Raw genomic sequence first — 22,989 nt, 5'->3', positions numbered from 1 at the left:
TAATATTTTAATCATATTAATATTAATAATGTTTAAATTATATATAAAATATTAATATTTTAAATTTTACAAATAATTTTTCTTTTTTATTCTATTTTTTCCCTTTTTCTTTTTTCTTCTTCATGGGTCGGTCACTAGAAAGGCAACCGGTGTAATAAAACACCAATCTGGCTCACCATGTGGTAGGATCTGGCCACTACGGCGTCAGATCAGTGCTTCCCCACAGTTGGATCTGGCTGTGGAGTGCCAGATCCAATCGTGGGATCTGGTCGGGAAGCACCAGATTTGGTGATTCCCGTGGCCAGATCTGGTCATTGAATGCCAGATCTGGTTGGATCTCTATTTGAAGCTTGTCTGACCATATTCGATGGTGAAACCGCCGTCGCCGCCGCCACCAACGTCATCTCCAATATTGAGTGCCACTTGGAGAGAGAATGAGAGAGGAAAGAACGTGAGACGAGAGAGAAAAGAACGTGAGAAGAGAGAGAAAGAAGAAACGAAAATGAGAAGAAAAAATTGTTTTATATGGATCAAGTTGTAATTTTGTAAATCTAATAAGGGTATTTTAGTCATTAAATATTTTAAAACTATTCCATAATTCACGGAATAGATAAAACCAGGAGGAGAGTCGGGAATACTTAAATTAAACTCTCCCCCATTTTAAAGAATACAGATTACTGAGGAATTCTTATTCCTCATTCCATTTTTAAACCAAACAAGGGTTTAGGGATTAGCTGGGAATAGAATAGCTATTCCCCATACCAAACGTGCGGCAAGAGTCTTGATCAATACAACGTGTCGACATCACTTGATATATTCTAATTGAATTAGATAAAAAAAATTGGTGTTTTCCCCATTTCCCTCTTTTTATTAATAATTAATTTTTAATTGGTTGATTAATTAGTATTTCTAATTAACTAAAGATAAAAAATAAAATTTTAATTGTCATGCTAAATGTAGTTATTTTCAAAATTTGTGTTTTTCTCTTTTTTACTACTAGGATCTCAAAATTTATTATTTAAATTTTAATTGGTTATAGTATAATATTTTCTATAATGGAAATTTTATTTTAGACGTAAAATTTATTTAATTATAATATTTTTCATGAAAATGCATCTTCTCTTACTTACATATATTTCTTGTCATTATACTTTAAATGTTAACTACTTTTGTTATGATATCACTTATAAATCATTTACATACAATGTGTGTATAACAAAAACTAATATACGTTTAAAAGAAAATAACACCGACAAATTAGATCTCGATCGTAAAAAAAAAAAACCAAAAAATTATGATAAATCCACACGTGATGACACTTAAATAGAGTCTAAGACAATACCTTATTGGTGAGGGAATGGCATTTATATTGGAATCTAGATATGGGTTGTAAAAGTTTGACAGCATATTACTGTCCTTGGAGGATTTACATATTGGTGTTAATAATTTATGGAATCAATTAACCAAGATACTACGCTAGATTTTACCTTTTTTTTCCTTCTTTTCCTTTACATAATTGAAGTAATGACAAACTTTACTTTCCATTAAGAGTTTTAATTTCTGGCACAGACAAACTTTCTGGTGGAAATACAAGATCCAGCTGTTAAACATAATAATAGAAACAAATTATGGGACCCCAAGAAATGCAGCTAAGAAACAGAGGTTTGCATTCAAGTGTCACTCATATGCTGGTTAATAATTTGGACCACCCAACAGTTAAATCTCCATTTTTTTCCCAAACATTATCCAAAGAAAATAAAACTCAATCAAGGTTCCTAACTATATCATTAATTGCTTTAATTGCTTTAATTACTTTGTACTAACATTCAAGAAGCTTTTCTATGTAGACCCTCCCCCTACCAAAAGAAAAGATCCAAAAGAGTAATGCTCTAGCTGATGACTTTTTATGATTTGTTCTCGGTGTGGTTTTATCTGATTTTGGTGCCGCGGATTTTATGTTTTGGGTGTTGATTTCGACACTTAATGATTTTGGTTAAATATCCAAATAAGTTTTTGAACTATACCAAAAAAATCAATTAAGTCACTATCCTTTTATTGCATTTAAATAAGTCCATAAATTTTTATTTTGAATCAAATAAGTCATTTTCACTAACTATTGACTAACTTCCATTAGTCAACATACAATTGGTAATTTTACTTCACGTCATCTGCCATGTGGCATGTTAACCTGTTATTTTGATAAAAAAAGACTTATTCGACTCAAAATAAAAGTTTAGGGACTCATTTGAATGCAATAAAAAAATGAGAGCTTAATTGACCCTTTCTATATAGCTAAGGACTTATTTGAATATTTAGCTAACAATTTTTATTTACTTTATTTTGTTTTGATGGTGTTCTAACAGTTCTTTGCTGACATGTTGGTAAACTTGTTTTGAAGGGTTGACGTGGGGGGATCGGTTTCGTCAAAATTAAGAACTCGTAGGTCAATCTACACGACTGTTCACCAAATTGTTATTGTTCCACCAAAATTATGCTGCTGATGACGATTCGAGGTGGATGATCTGCAAATATATCCACCTTATCTCATTACAAATATCTCATATCTCCGGCTCGACCCTTAGATAGCCCTACTTGATGATTAAATCACTATATATATTTGGTAAGAATTAGTGATCTTCTATATTGATAATTTTAAATTATTGAGGGTGATTAAATTAACATCTCGAAAAATAATTTAAATTTCATAAATATTGATTACTTTGTCTCTATTTATTACCCTTTGCATTTACCTCTAGCTTTATATACAATCCCAACCTTATAAGTCCAAAAATCAGAACTTAATTAGGCTTAATGAACCCTTCTTGTGTTTGCTTTCCAGACATTAATCACCTTAAGCTTCCTCCCTCCTCAAACGACAAAGACCATTATAGCACATAATGGATGTAATTATTTAGCCAAACTTTATTTTAAAATTAACAATACTAATCAATAAGAAACATAAATCAACAAGTGAAATAATAAGATATACACTTGGTGTACCAATTCATTAATGGGGAGACAGATCATTACATAAAAAATAATAGCAAAAAAAATGCTAAAAAGTGATGAGAGGCATTGGGTCTTATTCGAAGGTCCTTTATTGATTTCGTTAGATGGAAAAATGCCATGATTGACATTTAATGGTAAAGGAAATTCTATGATTGATAAAATGCCACTTGTTCTTTAATTGGAAAATTCAATGCATATAAGAGACTACACATTTTCTTTTTTCTCCATCCACTTCATATAAAGAATAACTTTGATATGTTAAATCAAATTAAAACATCCCATTCACTAGGGTTCTAGTCTTGGGACTATTGCCACCATTATTGCACGACCCAACCATGGCCATGCAAGTCAGAAAATATTATTTTTATTTAAAGTTTAACGTGCAGTAATAGAGGTGTTCATGAATTGAATCGAGTCGAATTTATGGAACCTCTTATTTGTAAAACCAAGTCTGAACTTAACCCGAACCATTGAAATAATAATTATTTTATATTAATGATTTAAAAATTAAAATTAAATAAAAATATATTTATTAATAAAAATAACATAATCGTGTTGAACCGGATTAGACTTTGAGCTTAATCTTTAAACCCAGTCGATAATTCAATCCTTGAGCACCTGTATTTAACTATTTTTTACACATCACATGTATTATTTTTCTTATTAATTGTCTTGACTTGGAATGGAAGTGATATTTGTCGACTTGTAAACTGTATTTCAGTACAATCTTTTCTCTAACCCCGATTAATTTACTTATCATAAGAAAGAACAAGCAAGGACGAAAAGGGAATGTGGATATTTAAAGAGACAAGTAATCATAGTTCATGGAATATTCTCTTATGGATTTTTTTTTTTAATTTGTTGCAACTAAAATAGAAGTACACACTTGGATTAGTTTAAAGATGAGTGGTGATTAAGGATTAATATTTGACTCAAAGCATATATATGGTAAACTTGGTTTTTATCCTCATAAATAATGCTCAATGAGACAATATTAGGTATAAATACATATGCACAAAAGAATAATTTATTTATATTAATTTATATATATATATATATGTTACAGATGTCATAAGTTGTTTGTTTGTATTTTTTTTTGGAATATTTATTATAGAAATGAAGCAAAATAGAAAGCCTTTTTATTTTGCTTTGATTTATAGTGTTAATTTCGTTTATTAGTATCTTAAATACTACTTACTACTTCCTACGGCAGAGATTATGAAACAAAAATTTTAACTTTGATGTATTTATAAATAAATTATAATTTTTTATAAGAAAATGATAGATCTCGAGCAAGATGATATTCATATAAAAACATTAATAATTTTTTTCTTGAATTTGATGAGAACGATATATTATATAAAATCAAAAATCTTTCTTAAAATATGGGTGGAGTACTTTTAGAAAAAAAACAACAAAACCTACATGAATTTTACTAACATTAACAAGAAATAAGTTTAGCACAAAGGTTATCAATTTTTTTTTCCCTTCAACGACCAAGTACAATTTAGAAGAAGGAAAGATTCAACCTAGCTTTTCGGAATGCACGGATACACGCATTTACCATTTGTTCCAAATATTCAAGTACTTATAACTTTTAATTTAATAAGTTGAATCATACCAAATGACATGCATTTCCAAAAGTATGCAAGATGTCAAAATCAACAGCATTTGGAGTACACTCCAAGCACCTTTCGAAGATAAGGTCATGTTTATGCCATGATGAAACTAGCAATTAGTTAGAAGACCCAGTACAACTATAACATGGAAATTTATGGTAGACACATGCTCCTTTGTTGTAATGAGTATACTTCTTCCAATTGTGCAGTGAACCCATTTTCTCTTTTTTCTTACTCTTTAAGATTGGGGGGTAAAACCAGACAAGCAATGCAAGAAATGTGATAGAATTATGGTAAAACCTATTGTGGCATAAGATTCTTTATGTTGCATAAAGTGTTTTGCATATTGCTGCTAGGTGATGTAAAATAAACAGTATTGTAAAAGGCAGTTGCAACAATTTTTTGTATGGTATTATTGCTGCAGAATGTAATTTTTATTTCTAACCTAGCTATTGCAATATACTATAACACCTTTTATGCCATAAAGAAAGAAGATGAAATTTCTTGTAGTGTGTAGGTTGTAGATCATCATCATCATTTGTTTAGAAGAATTGAATGCCTGGGATGATCTGAGATTCCTGCAGATCTTTCAATGTAGATGATCAAGTTCCATACCGTCTTCTCCAAGTCCCCATTATGGTGCCAAAGGGTAGAATTGTAGAATCATAGCCACAGTGGAAAATAGAGTCAATAATTGTATATGCAACCTACCTAGGGCAAAAAGAGGTTGATCCCATAGCCTTTCTGGCAGCAAGGGTACAATATCCCAATTCCAAGATGGACCACATATATTAAAGAATCTTTTCCCAAACTCATCAAGGCGCAAGTATGAATCTGGTAAATTTCACTTATACTCCTCGACGCATTTAGTGTTTTTTCACTTTTTCTTCTCACTTTACTTCTTTAAAGATGAAGTGAATCACAAACTGTAATTTATCCTATGGAATTATGAAGCATATTTTCAATCCAATCTGTATATCCTTAGATAATAATTAAATGTTGTAAGGCCCCCAATGACATTATGCACTTCATAATATCCCACAACTTCCTCATTTTAAAGACACTTCCCCACAGCCTTTGCCGTCTCTATCTGATTCTCTCCTTCTTATCTCTCATACAAGCAGCAAAACACAAAAAGAGATCATAAGTCAGCTCACTGAAAGGCAACATGGTACAATCAAAGAAGTTCAGAGGTGTCAGGCAGCGCCACTGGGGCTCTTGGGTCTCTGAGATTCGTCACCCTTTACTGTAATTTGCCTCAATCGTCTTCTCTTGACAATGCATTTTTCGTATTTGCCTATACCTTTTTCAGTCCTTTGTTTCCCTCCTTTTAAGGATGTTTCCTGTATCTGCATATCTCCAACACTTGTGCAGCCTTTCCGAATCTACTTCATTTACCGATTTAATTATGTTGTTTTGTACTATATATTCCATTTTTCTATTCTCATTTTCTTTTCGTTTGCTTATGTTTCACTGACATAAACTAGCTTTTTTCTGCTATAATTCCTGCATGTATCCTTTGTTCTTCAGTTTGGGTTCCTTTCTTTTGTAGGATTAAACATATCTTTCTCTGTCAACTCCTGCATTTTGGTGTATATGATCTTATTTTCTGTTCACGTACTCAGTTTCTTTTCACATGGTTTAACTAATTTTCCAAGATTGGTTCTTCTTTCCTCTTCTTCCTTGGCTTCTAAATCCCTCATAGTAAATATCACTTGGGCCTTCGCATTTCTGCTTAATTGCATTACTAAAACGGTAGTTCTCATAGCAACATGTTCATCTGCAAAACCAAGTTTTCTTCCCTTCTATGTTCATAATCAGTACTTACTGGTTCTTGATTTTTGTGTATATGTCATAGGAAAAGAAGGGTCTGGCTTGGGACATTTGAAACCGCCGAAGAGGCGGCACGAGCCTACGACGAGGCAGCCATTCTGATGAGCGGACGCAACGCCAAGACGAATTTCCCGGTGGCCAAGAACCAAGCAGGCAACGGAAACCCCGCGGCTTCTAGCAGCAGCACTAGTGCTACTAGTTCGCTTTCTTCAATCCTCAGTGAAAAGCTTCGCAAATGTTGCAAAACTCCATCTCCTTCTCTAACCTGCCTCAGGCTTGACACTGAGAATTCTCACATTGGAGTCTGGCAGAAGAGAGCAGGGGCTCGACCCGATTCAAGTTGGGTCATGACCGTCGAGCTAGGCAAGAAAAACGTTGGGGAAGTCGCAGAGATCAATAAGAAAAGGCCGGTTTCAGAGGAACCAGGTGAAATGATGGGACAGGAAGTTGGTGATGGGTTAGATGAGGAACAGAAAGCAGCATTGCAGATGATAGAAGAACTTCTGAATAGGAATTGACCTGCTAGGTAGCGACATGATCGGATTCGCATGATCTTCCATGCACATGTTGTTCAAGTCCTTGTCATTTCCCTTGTGCTTTATTATTTAGCTTTCAAGTCATTACAAAAAATTAATGATTATGTAAATGTAGGGTAGGGAGAAATTATTCAATAATCTATATTCCTACCAGTTAGCTATAGATTTTTTTTGTTGTTTTATTGAGAAATTATAATAAAGTAATTCGACTCATCAAGTTCAAATATAGGCCCAGGAAATCACAATTCTTTGTTTTATATTTAAAATTATTATATCTCAAACATGAATGCATCCACAAGTTAATATAATAACTTTGCTTCGGTTAAGTCAATTAAATCGATAAAAAATGATAATAACGGATTTAACCGAACTCTCTCCATGTATATTTTAATTGAGCCGACTAACTTTTTACATTAAATCGATTAATCAACTTAATTCGATTTATTCAGTTTTAATCGATTTAATTGAAATATTTTAAACCATGGGTTTGAAATCAATCAAGTCCATTTTTCATTTTTATTTTTTCAACGTTAATTTACATAGTAAATAATTTTTTTAAAAAAAATTTACATAGTAAATAATTCAACAAATAAATATTACGTAATTTTCTTTTTTAACCGACATCTCTACATATGATTGATATGATTTGTTCAATTTATCTAATAATTTCACTCATTTATTTATTTGCAGCCACAAAATGGAATTATTGGATACATAGCCTACAAAGATCATGTTCTTTCAGTTTACCTTTTTTTTTAATGTTTTAGTATATACAAGAAGATGATATGACTTAATTTTAAGATTTTTGTACTAATTTCCTTTTGTTTTTAATTCAACATATATAATAGAATAAATGGTAATCATTATCTTCATAAGACAAGTCCTCTTGTAATTTTCTAAGGTAGAAAGTAGAAACCATCAAAATCAATCATAAACTAAAATAATTTAATCACTTTAGGTCGTATTTGATCTCTATTTTTTATAATTTAAAAAAATTCCTAAACTATTAAGGAAAATTAATTCAAATAAGTGCTTATTCTTAAATTGCATTTAATCAAACCCTTTATGTTAGTTAAATGTCACTTGTCATTTTATATCACGTGAGGTTAATATGACATATTAATATGTTGTAGTGGGTAATGATATGACATATTATATGATACGGAAATATGATCACATGAAATTTTCACTGTCCACTTCAAGATCACGTCAGCCTCATGTGACATAAAAAATGACAAATGATGTTTTGATTAATCACAGTTAATCAACCATTATGCATATATAAGAGCTCATCTTATCCAAAATAAAAATATAAAAACTTAATTGAAATGTAATAAATAATTTTTTTTATTTTTTTAAATATTTCTAAGGATTTTTTTAAAAGTATTATGACATATTTTTATTATTTGTTATTTATTGCAAGTAAAAAGAGGCATACAAGTCTCTCTAGCTTGAGTTGAATCTAGTTCTCCTAGTTTGTTCCTTCAAATTATAAATAAAAAGATAATCATTTCAGATCAAGCAAAATAGATAACTGATGATGATGTACAATGTTAGATCCCAAAGTAGCATAAATCCTTAACTATATATAAATGGCAAAAATGAAAGAGATTGAATGATTAGATTGATTTTGTTTTGTTATATTTAAAATGGCATTTAACTTGATTCGACATTTATTATTTAAATTCACGAACAACAGAGAAAAATCTACTATAAATGCAAAAATTACAAAGAGTACAAAACACCCCGTGAATAAATTTTAACTCGAATCTTAAAACTTCCATATAATCTTGTGTTTTTCAATATTTTCACATCTCTACAATTTTGTGAAACCCTAATTGTATATAATAATTATAATAGTGAGCCCCAAAGTTGTGGTACAAAAAAGGAACTCAAGAACTCTAGATATCTATATAGACATCTGCAAGAGGAGATTAATGCTAACACAATTTTTTCCATAACTTAAAAGAGTAGCATTGAGTGATGCTGTTAAACTTATTCTAAATCCACAACCATGACTAGGCTAATGACAGCCCAACTTTAGAGGAAGATGAACCTTTCGAATGAGATTAGTTTGTGAGAAAAATAAAGTAATATATCCATGTTGAGTCTGATAGATTGATCATCATATATCTCAGGATTTCTGGAGCTTCCAATTAACATCTGATGTGATGGAAATTCTCTTCAGATTCAAGCCTGAGGGTGTTTTGATTTATCAGTTTGCAGTTTTTAAAGATTCCAGGCTGGTAATTTATTTGATTGTTTGTTAGGTGAAAGAAGAAAGGAAGCAACTTTCCATGGAGATTAAATTGTAGCAGAAGGGGTTTGGTATCTTTATCTTTGATAGTTCCCTATTGGCTAGAGGCAAAACGAAGCAGCAATCATCTTCCACAATAACAATATTTGAAAGTGATACACACTGTATACTTTTGTTCAGCAATCAAAATCATACTGATCCTTTTGATTGATTGCTGGGACCTGTATGCATCGTCCAAAATGATTGAAGATGTCATTTATTAGCTTCCATGGACCATGCCAATCTCAACAGAAATTGGAAAGAAAATGTGGTGTGGGTTAGTTCATAATAAGGCAAGTGTTCATGTACTTGGCTCAACTAAGCTTAGGTTGTTTGCCGTCCTATGCTTAAATTTTTTAAAAGCTTACTCAGCAAAGCTTAAAACCATAAAGAGGGCTATCTGCTGCAACAAAATTTTAATTAGTAATTGAATTGCTTCAGGACCTAGGACCTTAATTTAGGGTTACACAGCTCAAATTTCAAATGAATGTGCTCCAAGGCCATAAGGCTGTGAGTAGATTCTAGCTCTCTTTCTACTGACTGCAACCAAGGCTGCCGGCAGAGCAGACAGTAACCCAAATTCCTGATGGAAAGTGCCACCATTAAAGGTACCAAAGCACATGACTGAAGAGAAAAATTGAGCAAGAACCAAGAGCCTTTTGCAGGGCTAGGTTGGTTGTTCAAGGGAATAATATAGACTAAACCAAACCATCCAGACGACTTAAAGAAGTGCAAGGTTGGCTTTTGCAACTCAACTCTAAGTTCTGTAAATAGCTTTCAGGATCTGAGATTAATTATCCTTTTTGCTTCTTTTTCGTCCTTTGAGTAGGCCTTTTTCTATGTACATCAATTCTTTTTTCTATTACACTATGGTCAGTAATGTCTTATGGTAATGGCATTATGAAATGTTGAGTCAGGAAAAGGATGATAGTTAATACAACAGCTACGGGACTTGCTAATATCAGTCAGTAGACTTTTTAATTTATGCTAGACAACATTAAAGACAAAACAGCTAAAAAAGCAGGGGAGACCAACGGGAAAGTGTCAATTTCAAGCCATGATTCTTCCTAGGATAGTTGGTTGATGCCATGCAACAATGACTGTCCCATTATTGCAATCACATGCTCATCAAACTCCTACCAACTTTGTTCATAATATCTCAATTTAATTTGTGGGAAAACTCTTTTTTTTTTCTTTTTTTGCCGAAAAGAAAAGAAGAAAAACTCAAGTTTGGCCTCATTTGGGACCTTGACGGCAATAAAACTCCCGGACCAGATGATTTCAATATGAATTTTTTTTAAAAAAGTTTTGGTCTCTCCTCAAATCCGAAATCCTTAACTTTACAAGCAACTTCCTCTCCATGGTCACCTTCAAGAAAAACATTAATGTCTCTTTTATCATGCTAGTGCCCAAATTCATAATTACTAATTGTGAAAAATTATACAATTACGAATTTAGTTCATTTTAATTGAAAAATGATGTTTGGAAAATAGAATCCATTGAGCCGAGATTTGAAATTCTAAATTTAAAAAGGAAGATCAACATCACGATATTGTTAATTGTCATAAAGAAAAACCTTGAAAACCATGTAATTTTTCCAAATTCGTCCATTTGAAAATCACATAATTATAAATTTTATTCATCATGATGCTTGAAAAATAGAATCTGTTGACTCAAAATTGGAAACCCTAAACTCAAAAAGTAAGATCGAAATCGTAATTTTATCAATTGTTATAGACAGAACTCGAAGATCACGCTATTATTTCAACATGTTGAGAGATCGTTCGTTTACAGCATTAATGTGAAGAGGTAAACTAATTTGTCTTGAATGAACTGATGCGAAGTTAGGGTTCTACAATGGGTGGATCCTATGTCCCTGTATCCTATTTGCATCTAGGTAACTTAATTAACACAGTACAAAGAAGCTAATTTTAGCATTCAGGTCTTCTCGCTTATCTCATATTTTTTTACCAGTGTAGTCAATATTGTAAATGATTTGAACGAGACAAAGTATGTAACAAAATGATTCAATCAAATGTCCATATTTTCCTACCATCAGGTACCATTTTCTTTTGCTTTTAGATTAGTTTGATTTTTCTTTTTCTAGTCAAGATTCAGAAATTTAACATTGACGGGTCTTTTTAGTCATCTTTATTTTTTATTTTTTGGATAAAAACTCTTTGTCAAGGACAAAGCAGTAACTTTAATGAAATAGATAATCTAATTAAATGAATAAGAAGAAAAGACTTGACACATTCTTGAAATTTGAAATTATTTCAAAATTTTTATGGGCACTGGGCTGAAGTTGTTCCAGCCCACCTGATATTTAAAAAGAAAAAAAATTATTCTAAGGACCCTAAATCCCCAAACCATAAGCTTATCAAACCCATTTGTTAGCCCACATGGCAAACCCATATGTATATTTAGTATTCATATTTTTTGGTTTAATTATAGATTTAATATTAATTTATTTACTTGTTACTCAAATTGAAACAAAATTAGTTTCTAATTTTTTATTTTAAATGTGTATAGTATAACACATTTGGTATGCTGATAAATTTTTAGTACTAGTAATGTAACAAAACAATAAGGAACGTGAAATTAAATAAATAAATGATTTTAATGGTAAAATCTACTAATTTATAAAAATTTATTTATTTATAAATTAAATGTTTAGAGCTTTATTTTGAATGATAAAATTTTTAAAATTAAATCAATAAAAATATATGAGAAGGAACAATACCTTTTTTTTTGGTTCTGTATAGAAAAATTAAAATATGTAGTGAAAAAATAAATTGAATTTAAATGAGTTTGATTTTTTCGATTTAGTTCTAACGGTTTTCAAAGTGTTCGATTTTGTAATTTGGTTATTTTGATCAATTTGATTTTTTGATCAAACAAATTGAAAAATTGAACTTAAATTGATAAAAATTTAAATTATTATATATATTAATATGTAAATGTTATTGCATGTTGTTGAATTTATTAAAAATATTGTTAAATTTACTTCAACATGTAAAAATTTTACTTTAATTCTATTTTTTAAAACAGATTGAAATAATTTAATTTTCGATCAATTCGGTTTATTTTAATATTCGATTCGATATTTATGAATAAAATAAATTTAATTTTTTTAGATTTTCATAAATTTTAACACCAACTAATCATTTTTATTTGCACACTCCTCCAAATGATATATCTAAAATTCTGAATAAAATTTATCCGAACCTAAAAACCGACACCGACCCGAATCGAGAAGGGAAAAGTAAGAGACGATGTCGACGACAAGTCCACAACAGCAAACGTTTCGTTTCTGTCTGCGTAACACAGAAAAGAAGAGAAAAAGAAAGAAGTGGTTGAGGAGAGGGAGATATCGAGATGATACTTGCATTGTTATTCGCCAACTCTGAAGGGAACATCTTAGTTGAACGGTAGGGGAAATAGATCTCTATCTCATCCATTTTTCTCTGATCATATCCATATCAGTTTTGCCATTGGATGCTCTTGTTGGTTTTATCATTTTTTTTGTATGCTCTTTGATGGCTTTTTGTTTGTTGAATTAGTTTATTGTGCTCGAATCTGTTTTATATAGAGGCAGATCTTAAATGGGTCATTCGATTTTTTTCATGGAAATTGAATGATTTTATTTGTGCTTTCTGGATGGGATTTGAATTGGGTTGATTTTGGTTTATGTAGAAGGTGGAAATGGGTGATTGATTATTAACAGCTACTGTTATGATAAGTTCCATCTGGGAGGTTTTCGGATGATTCATTTTCATGGTGATCTTTTTTGTGATACCTATATACCAGAAGAATCCCATTATTCAATGTATTCAAGAAGGGGAAAGTTTTGAAATGAGTTTGAATTGAGGTTTGGAATACACTAATGAACGATTTGTTGTGGTTGTTCAAAAGGTATAATGCCTGCTTTAGAGGTTGGAACAAGAATGAAGGGTAAATGGCATGAATTTGGACAAATGGGTGTTGTTTTAGTGTTGATCATTCACTCCAATCGTTGCTGATGAAGTGCAAGTTTGTTATCTTTACCTCTTTTAACAGTTACTGGGAAACAGATTTGAGAATTTGAACCTAAGATTAAACCTGTAACATTTAACTTAAGAAACAAAAGAAGACAATACTATCTATTCTAAGTTCAACTGAGGTCCTAAGTTAAACCAAGATCATACAAGGATCACAATTTTAATATTCTTGGTAATTAATCTCAGCTTTTCATGTAATCCTTGTCATCCATGTCACAAGGGGAGGTTTGTGCTAACCTAAAGGGTCATTACCCAGTTATGTTTCTGAAAAGGTGGTCTGGAGAAATGGTTAATGGAAAAAGAAGCTTTTGATCATATTTCCACATAAAGTGGCTGCTCTTAGGACTTTATCCATGATTTTCTGTTTTTCAGTCCCAAGGCTCCTTCCATTACGACTAGCAATGGTCTCAGTCTCTGTGATTAGTGAAGTAGCTTTTCTTTATTAGTTACTTTTTGTCATCATTGCTGTCTAATATTGGTCTGTCCTTTGAGGAACATGCAGTCTTAGTTGCTTTTAAAAGACAGCTGAGCTTTATTTTTTATCTCTTCTTGATAAGATAGTTGAACATTAGCTCAGGGATTATGTTTTGTTGCAGCTTTAATGGAGTTCCAGCTGAGGAACGGCTGCATTGGAGATCTTTCCTAGTTAAACTGGGAGCAGATAATCTTAAGGGTGTCAAGAATGAAGAGCTACTTGTTGCTTCTCACAAGTATGAATATCCTTCTTCCATTAAATTTTAGTATCTGTTTGTAGCTATGATACATGTTTTCCATCTTTAAAATTCCTTAGAATTGTTCTTAGTATTGGGTTCTGGGATTGGTTGAGAGGATTAAATATGTCAGATCACTTAGATTTTGCACCAGGCCAACTGGTATAAATGATGTTTGCTGCAAACAAAAAACTTGATCGAACTATGTGAAACCCATGAATCTGTGACCAGCACAGGGTTGATGGTCAACTGTTCAGGACATGCATGGGCTATGATTTTAGAATCCTGATTGACTTGATCCAAGCTTGCCAACAAGGATGTAGCCAGCAATGAGTACATCGTTTCTCTCTTGGGTCTGATGCAAATGTAAACATGTAACTAGAATTTATCAAGTAGTAGATAGTATAAACAATTTATCTAAAGGCCTGATTTACTAGATTTTCTTTTCTAAATTTCCGCCCTTTGTCTATGAAATCTGATAACTTTTAATAAGTAACAGGAAACCCATTTTTGGCATAAAAGGATTTATAATCTCTACTTAAAACATCTTGTTGACTGGGCCAAGGATCCTTGTAATTCAAAAAACGTTCCTTGAGCAGTAGCTTTAATCTTTTTGCTTCTTGCATTTTTTTTTACCCTGCAGTTAATTTAATTCCAGGAATTAATTGATCAGGGGCACAGAGTTCTTGACTTTGTTGATTGTGGAATGGATCAGTGTACAAACCACACACTTGATTATTGTGAGAGAATTCACCTTGTAAACAAAGACTTAAGAAAAACACAGCTTGACAGTCTACTTCTATTATTCTGTAAAGTGAAATATGTGTTGTGATACATGATTTCATTGTCGCAGTTATTGCTCGATCATGAAGCAAGGTACTATTTAATCTCCAAGACCTAACATATTGTGAGAGTTTCATAATTTGTCCAAACATATTTGAAACTCATAAAAGGATATATTATCTCTTTTTTTCGCAGCTTTGATAACTGGTCAGCAACTTGTTTAGGTTTTCTTAAACTTCTACACGTGGGCCTATTTTGCAGCAATGCTGCACCACAAGATCATAGTTATGATCAGCTTTTCTATCAACCTTAAAGCTTAGCTGACCCTTTAGGAAAAATTTTGGTTAGAACTATATTGTTGGGAGTTCTAATGTCCAATTATAAAAGCTTTACTTTTGGACTAAATGATATCATTTCACAGAACTGAACAAATTTGTTCTTTTATCAGGTCTGTGTATATTGTTTACACCGTGCTTGGAGATGTCAGCGTCTATGTTGTTGGCAAGGATGAGTATGATGAACTTGCATGTAAGTATATCTTGCATTCTTAACACATACATCCTAAGTTTGTGAAAGGTCAGGAAGAAGCTAAAAACTTCTTGATTCAAAAATATGTGGTTTATATTCTGTTTCAAGTGAGAGAGCTTGATCTATATTAGGTTCCTTGAAAGAATCTTCTTGAATAATCTGCAATTAAGTGGTGATACATTTTCCCTATCTTGACATGCGCAAATCTCTATGCTTTTCTTAGTCAGTTAAGCTTCTCAGTTATCTTTAACGTAGCTTGCTTTTTGACCTAGATTGACCCATTTAAATGGTCTGTTAATTAAGAGGAAAATCGCTCTTTTGTTGAAATGAAAGTTAACACTTTGTATTTGAGGTGCATTTTGACTGAAGAGGTGCATCACATTGCATGCTTGAATTTAGTAATGATTTATCTCCTGAATGTTTCTGTGCTAGTGGCAGAGGTGATCTTTGTTATAACCTCAGCTGTAAAGGATGTATGTGGGAAGCCACCAACAGAGCGCCTTTTCCTGGATAAGTACGGAAAGATATGCTTGTCTTTGGATGAAATTATTTGGAAGGTGAGGTGACAAGTTGGTATCTCTATCAATAATTTTGGCTTTTCTTCCTCTTTGGTGTCAACTGTTGGTTATATGTGAGGTTGATCATCATTATAATAAGATAAAAAAGTCTCCTAGAACTCCTTGTTTCTGATCGATCAATAGCTAGTGTTCAAACTTGTTTCTTATTGGGACACACCCCACTTGAGTGAGGCTTAAGAAAAGAAATTATGACCTATCACTGCCCATGATTATTGAACAGCACAAATTCACCTAGTGATACACTCTACACCAACTTGTAAGGTATTGTTCGCTTTGACCCTGTTAGTTCTCACAGTTTTATCTTACAAAAAATGTCTCACATGTTGAAATGGTGTGAACACTTAGTTACCTAGTCTCACTTTAGTACATAGCCGATATGGAATTCATAGTTCTGTTCTGGGTCCATGACACTTAGCATGTGGCAACCCACTTCCTTTTGGCACCTAACAGTTGTTTTATCTCTGTATCCTATTGTATTTTCCATGTTGATATTGCTACTGACAAATCCCCCCCCCCCCGCCCCCACCTTTCTTTTGTTTTATTCTCAAGGGATACCTGGAGAATACAGATAAAGACAGGATCAGGAGGTTAGTACGTTTGAAGCCTCCAACCGAGTTTTGAGCGGAGAGTACCTTGCCATCCGCCTATTCGGAGACAGTGAATTCAGTGTCTTGCACTCTATGGATAGGCACCATAAATCCTATTGTTGTGTTTTCTATGCCAGCGACTGTAATATCATGCTTCCTGATCAGAATTACAGATTTATTTTCCATTATTTTGGATGGAGCTTATGAGTATTGGTTTGTGACAAAAATTTTATATTGAAAAAGAAATATAATATATATTAATATTTTGTTTGACTGGCCGGTCCAATCGATTTTTTAAATCAATAATTGAAGTCAATATTACTAAATCTTTACATGAGTTAAATTATAAATTAATTAGTAAATGTATTTTTTAGCATTAACTCAATCACATTAGTAACTTATCAATTATATTTTTTAAGAAGTTATTTTTAGTATTTATATTCACATGTAAATCATAATTTTTATGATTCAGACTCTAGAAGTTATTAAATCAGTGATGTTTGAATTAAGATAATTACAATTGATATCAAAAAATGCATTGAACCAATGGTGTTTGAATTCAGATTATTACAATTAATATTAGCCTAATGTGGGCTTTCACATCAAAGAATGCATGGTGTAGACTTCCTCGTTGAGTTGATGAGATCCTGGACTCGTGGAATCAGTCAATCATGTGATTTATTATAATTCCCTTAGCTCGTGGAATCAGTCAACCATGTGATTTATTATAATTCCCCTAGGATAAATGTAACGCATTAGTCTTGGATTTCATAGGTTAGTCCATCCAAAAAGATGTGGGGAGAGGAAAAAGACTATCTAGTTTGTCAGAGTAAGACAACAGGAAACGTTTCGGATCTAACTAGGATCCCATGGTCTTTCGATGACCTTGAGGAGCAAGTGATGTGGACTTCTTGATTGAATATACGAATTCTGCATTAGCGTCCTGGAATATACAAGTTTGGAAATGGCATCAGAAGAATATTCTACAATCTACCTTGTAATCTTCATGGTTCCAGCCTTCAGGAATATTGCGGGTGATGCGAATAATTTGCCTAGGGTTCTGTAGGATATGCTTCCAATTTTTTATTTATATATATTTCTTCCTGCTTCAACCTCCATCAATCATTGAAACTCTGACAGGGAGAAGAGATGAAGCATGGAAAGAAGCATCGGGCTGAGGTAGCAAAAAGCTTGCCAGGATGGAAACGTAAGTTTATGTCTTACAAGGCGTTGAAGCAGCAAGTGAAACTGGTGAATCCCCATTTTAATGGAAAGAAAAGGTCAAGATTAGACAATGGAAAATATTCAGTGGGTGGAAGCAGTGAGCGGAATTCACCAGTACAGGACACGGGTTTCACCCTGTTATTAGACAGGGAACTCCACAAGGTTAACACGTTTTACATTGACAAAGAGGAAGATTATGTCATCAGCTTTAGGGTAATATTATCTGATCATCTTCCCTTCGGTACAGAATTTAATCGAAAACCTTTTGTTGGTGTCAGAAATTCATTTTGGTTGAAACAAATTGTTGTCTTTGGGTATTCCAGGAGCTGCAAATCAGGGCTGAAAACTTGAACGGTGATGAAGAAAAGCTGGAATTGCAGAAGGACATTGTGGATTTTCATGCAGAGATGGTGATGCTACTGCATTTCAGTGTCACTAACGTTACAGGTATACCCTTTTTTAATCAGGTTCAATACTATTCTAAATCATATCTCTTGCCTCTCACTGCAATTAAGCTCAACAGGCTTGATCAAGATTGTGAAGAAGCACAAGAAGAAGGCAGGTGCTTCTGTTTACTCACCCTACACGACAAGGGTTCTGCAGCAGCCATTCTTCTCCACTGATTTGCTTTACAATCTTATCAGGGGATGTGAAGCAATACTTGACAGCCTCTCTCCCCCAAGTGACCCTTAAAGGCCAATCTGATCGAGCCATTGAAGCCAATCATCAAAGGAAGACCAGTCAATATATAGTTGTCTTTTCTTTTTCACTTTTGTTTTGGATTTGGAAAAGCTCCTCTTTCCTTATTTGGTATAGTTTTTTGGTGCATATGCCATAGCTTACACATACAATTACACACACTTTTTCCCTAAAGAGAGGAGAGGTATGGTGCTCCATTGCCCTGTTAATCTTCCAAGTTGATCATTGAACTGTATGTTCTTATGAAGTATCAAATCTTCTCCCCAATCTTTCTTCCAATGTTCATATGGTTTCTACTAACCATCATCAATCCCATGCTCAAACAAAGCCCCCAAAACACCTTTGAGTTAAGAAATGAATGGGACTGGTAAACATACTAACATTGCTTAAAGAAAGTCAAATTAATCGGAAAGATGTAACAAGCTCAAACTCATTGAACCGCTCAAGCTAAAAATATGAGATTTCAAATGTAAATCATGCCTAAATAATAACTTTTATAAAGGGTTATTTTAATATTATTATTTCATTAAAGAAAAAAGCTATTAAGTCAAAAAAAATTTATCTCAAAATTAAGAATGTCAATGGGTATCTTATAATCGGTTATCTTTCATTGCTCGACCCAATTTAGTAAGATTATGGTGACGTATAAGTAAGTTCAAATAATAAAACTATTACTTGACATGCATTCCGAGAGTGATTTTAAGATATCCACTCTCTAAATTTGATTATAAATAATTATTTTGATATTAAATTTTATTTATATATATTGTTTATAAATTTTTTATAATTAATGTAACATTTATTAAAATTAATTAATTGTTCTAAATATGATTTTAAATTTTAATTTATTTTTTATAAATTAAATCAAATTTATTAAGTTAATTTTCATTATAATATACATGTAAAATTATTTTAAATTTATTTTAATTGAATATTTAACGAATACAAGTATTTAATGAATAGCATTTAGGATATTCATATGCGAATTTGACTAACAATTTAAAGAATTAATCAAATATTTATAGAATTTGAGCACTCTATCAAATAATAAGATTAAGATTAAAATATTTTAAAAAAAAGAAATACTTTACTCGTTGACCTTCATATAAAATTCAAGTTAACTAATAATATCCTTTATTTTTTTCATATTAGTATTTTAATTTTGTTAATTGAGTGTCATTTGTTAAGATTTTTGTTCACAAAATCATATCATTTACAATAAAATAGGTCTTTTCTTCGTTAATTTAGAAGATATTAACTCGGAGGGTATAACGGAAAACAAAACAAAAAATAAATTGAGACTAAAATTACGAAAAAAAATGAAAGTTGCGTCTCAGCGCTGCACTTTGTCACTGTCTTGCTATTGATTTTCCCAGGTGAGTTCTCATCCCACTGTTTTTTTCCTATCAATTTCTCGCTTTAAATATGAAATTTCCGTAGAAATTACGGTTTGGGTTGTTTAGGGAGAAGAGAAAATTTCAGGGAAAGAAATTGATTAATTATAGACTAGTGGGGGCTAAAGACGAGAAAAACAAGCCGGGAAGTGTTTTTGGAGAGGGCAGAGGAAGAAAGATCAGAGACGAGGGATGAGGGAGGAAGGGGTGGCGGCATAGGGAGGGAGGAGAGGAAGAGAGCGAGACGAGGGGGAGGAGGGGGGGGAGCACGATTTTTCAGCCGCCCCACGCCCCGATTTCATCATTGCCGATTGGTTTTGTTGTGTGAAAAGGTGGTTTGATCATTACTTTAGGGTGCCTTTTGATGATATATTTGCAAGTTTGATTTGGGTAATGTAGTTTATAATGTTGAATTGCATCAAAGTGCTCTATTTTTTGGATCTTTCAGCATGTAGTTTATCTTTTTCACTTTTCAGCTTGATTTTATGCTTAATTTCAATATTTTTTATTTGTAAAATAATGTTTTAATCCTATTTTGATTTTGAATATACTTTTTCATGTTATTTCTTGGTTCTTTGTTTTTTTGACAGATATTGTTCAGTTTGCCTGGTCAATTGAGCTACAGGTAAATTTTCAGAGTGTCTTCGTTGTTAAATTAAACAATTTGATTTGTTTAGACCTTTATGCTGCATAAAATGGGAAAAGAAATGCTCTTTGATGGAAAATGCTTGTACGTGCCGGAAACAAGAACTTTAATCTTATTTGTTTCTTATTCTAGACATACTAAAAGTAAAAACTCTTAACAACTTTCTTTGTTTCGTTTAGAGCTTTATGATATAGGAAACTGCAGCCTGCAGGTAAATGTTGTTGTGGCTGTGAATGTATTGTTTTATTCACCTTTTTCTTTTCTTTATAGTTTGTACTTCTTAATATTTACCAAATCAGTGTGTTTCTTGCTCTCTTCATTTTGTTTTCTGTGGTTTTTGACATTTAAGAAATCATTGTGTTTCAGACATTTGGTTTTCTATGGTAGGGATAAATATGCAAAGGTTGTTAGCTATGAGCACTTCTTTTGACACTTTTTACAGACTGATTAAGCCTCCTATAGCTCTACTAGTTAAAGTGATGCAAACCTTCTCAACATGAACTCTGTAAAAATGCTTGCTATTTTGATGTCCCTTTTTGAAGTATATCAAATATGTTCTTCTTATAGATTTGTTTGATTTTCCATGATAATCACGAGTTTCTGATTTTTGGAAACTCTTATAGTAGTATAATCTAGATTCATGTTGCATCCAAGCAATTGGCTTAGTGGTGGGTCATGATGTCTCTGCTCCAAAAGCAGAGTTTGAATCCACCTTCTCTAAATAAAAAGAAAAATCCAAATTCATGTACTGCTTCTTTACTTATATTCACCTTTTGTTCTTCAAACATTTCCCTTATGGTTAATGTAAATTAACTTTATGCATTGGCTTAAACTATTATATTCGCATATATAGATATACTAGATCAACATTTTTACTTTGCAAATTTAAACAAATTAATTAAATTTCTTTTCCATTAGCTTTTGATACTTGAGCAAATCCAGAATAAACAGTTGAGCATAGTGCTTGTTACACACTAGTTTTATTAATTTTTTTGTTTTCTTTTATTTCTGTTATATCAGAATGAGTCGATTACAAGGGCCTAATGCACTTAAGAGGAAACGCCCGGGTGCCACTTCTGATTCTCTTACAGAACACGAACGAATTGTTCATGATGTAATGCAAGGTAAACAAGACATGGGAATCTCCCAACGAGACATGAAACGCGAAATTAACCTCCCTGACAACCTAGTTACCAAATGTCTTAAGTCACTTCTAGCCAAGAATCTCATAAAAGAAGTCAAAAACATCCAAAACCGTGGTAGGAAGCATTTTATCTCTGCAGAGTTTGAGCCGTCAAATGAAATAACTGGTGGGGCATGGTATGTAGAAGGAAGCCTTGATACGGAGTATATAAATGTTTTGAAAGAGCAATGTTGGAGGAAGATCTATGGTTTGAAGGTTGCTACCTTGGAAGGGGTCACGGATGCTATTAAGAGGAGTAACGTTTCGCAAATTGAGTTGTCAAAACAGCAGATTGAAGAGATTGTGAAGGCTTTGGTTTTGGATAATGAGGTTATGGAAGTGAAAAGTAGTGGAACAGGGGAGTTTGCTTCAATTCCGGTTGGGAAAGTTTGTTATAAGTGCATTGGTAAGAGAGGGTATGGAGGGGAACCGAAGGTAGGAACTATGGCTTCCATTCCTTGTGGAGTTTGTCCACAGATAAGTCATTGTACACCTGATGGCATAATCTCTCCCAAAGCCTGTGTTTACTACAAGAAATGGTTGGATTTTTAGTTTGACTGTGTCCTTTTGCAAAATTTCTGATTTGATTTTGCTGGATTTGAGTGAAAGCCAAAATTTTGTCATCCATGAATGTTATTTATAGTCTGAGTTGAATCTATTTTTCACTGGAGCTATTTGTTATTGCTTGTCTGTTCACTTGGATGTGATATGGTAGATAAAATTTTCTTTCTTTCTTTCTTTGGGATAGTATAATGGTAGATTTTCATCGATTTTGAACTGATCTTTGATAAGGAAATAGAACATCATGCTCCATAGAAAGAGTAAGTTGGCTTTTAACATGAGCCACTAGTTACCATCTCTTTATGTTTTGAACCCTAAATAAGTAACATTAAGAATACATGATTGATAGTCTTCTGATGGATAAGAATACTGCTTAGGAGTTGTCTAGCCTGGTTCAGTTGTAGGTCAAAAGTCAAAAGTTTCATTGGTTCTATATATTTGATTCATGACTTCTGGTGGATAGATTGAATCATAAAAGGACATGCTAACTATTGAAATAATATTTCTGGTAATACTTTTGTTGTCACTTCCACTTTCTTCAGTTAGCCTTTGGCTCAGAAGAAGTTGCTTGCATTCCTGTTTCCCCCACCCATGGTAAAGAGTTACAAACTGGTCAAGAACTGTTGTCAAGTTGTATCATGTTTAGGTTTGATTGTACTTTTTCGAATTCAGATTATCAAAATTGGGAGTTTCCGATGTGGAATCTGGTGATGTTGGGTGGATGATAAGCAGGTGAGAACGGAGGAGGACAATGTTAAGCCCT

General features: G+C 32.6%; 4 protein-coding genes across 5 annotated transcripts; all 4 read left to right on the top strand.

The window, feature by feature from the left end:
* LOC18595245 (ethylene-responsive transcription factor WIN1) lies at nucleotides 5,638-7,223 on the top strand. Its single transcript, XM_007023111.2, has 2 exons — nucleotides 5,638-5,876; nucleotides 6,487-7,223. The coding sequence occupies exons 1-2, from the start codon at nucleotides 5,797-5,799 to the stop codon at nucleotides 6,977-6,979; spliced, it is 573 nt and encodes a 190-aa protein (XP_007023173.1). The 5' UTR covers nucleotides 5,638-5,796; the 3' UTR covers nucleotides 6,980-7,223.
* Nucleotides 12,567-16,792, top strand: LOC18595244. Its single transcript, XM_007023109.2, has 5 exons — nucleotides 12,567-12,724; nucleotides 13,930-14,043; nucleotides 15,275-15,354; nucleotides 15,787-15,911; nucleotides 16,482-16,792. Exons 1-5 carry the CDS (start codon nucleotides 12,672-12,674, stop codon nucleotides 16,551-16,553), a joined length of 444 nt encoding a protein of 147 aa, XP_007023171.2. The 5' UTR covers nucleotides 12,567-12,671; the 3' UTR covers nucleotides 16,554-16,792.
* LOC18595243 (SPX domain-containing protein 1) lies at nucleotides 17,498-18,709 on the top strand. The gene is made up of 4 exons (XM_007023108.2): nucleotides 17,498-17,516; nucleotides 17,660-17,956; nucleotides 18,067-18,190; nucleotides 18,267-18,709. Exons 2-4 carry the CDS (start codon nucleotides 17,669-17,671, stop codon nucleotides 18,434-18,436), a joined length of 582 nt encoding a protein of 193 aa, XP_007023170.2. The 5' UTR covers nucleotides 17,498-17,516; nucleotides 17,660-17,668; the 3' UTR covers nucleotides 18,437-18,709.
* On the top strand, nucleotides 19,638-22,341 carry LOC18595242 (DNA-directed RNA polymerase III subunit RPC6). 2 transcript variants are annotated; one of them, XM_007023107.2, is made up of 3 exons: nucleotides 19,638-19,818; nucleotides 20,427-20,461; nucleotides 21,503-22,341. In XM_007023107.2, exon 3 carries the CDS (start codon nucleotides 21,504-21,506, stop codon nucleotides 22,215-22,217), a length of 714 nt encoding a protein of 237 aa, XP_007023169.2. In that variant the 5' UTR covers nucleotides 19,638-19,818; nucleotides 20,427-20,461; nucleotide 21,503; the 3' UTR covers nucleotides 22,218-22,341. The 2 variants fall into 2 exon arrangements, with proteins under 2 accessions (XP_007023169.2, XP_017978027.1); XM_018122538.1 differs by lacking the exon at nucleotides 19,638-19,818 and adding an exon at nucleotides 19,957-20,168.

Source organism: Theobroma cacao, chromosome 6 (assembly GCF_000208745.1).
Source record: "Theobroma cacao cultivar B97-61/B2 chromosome 6, Criollo_cocoa_genome_V2, whole genome shotgun sequence".
NCBI classification, from domain to species: domain Eukaryota; kingdom Viridiplantae; phylum Streptophyta; class Magnoliopsida; order Malvales; family Malvaceae; genus Theobroma; species Theobroma cacao.
Note: the sequence above shows the minus strand (reverse complement) of the source record. Positions and strands in the feature narration are given on the sequence as shown.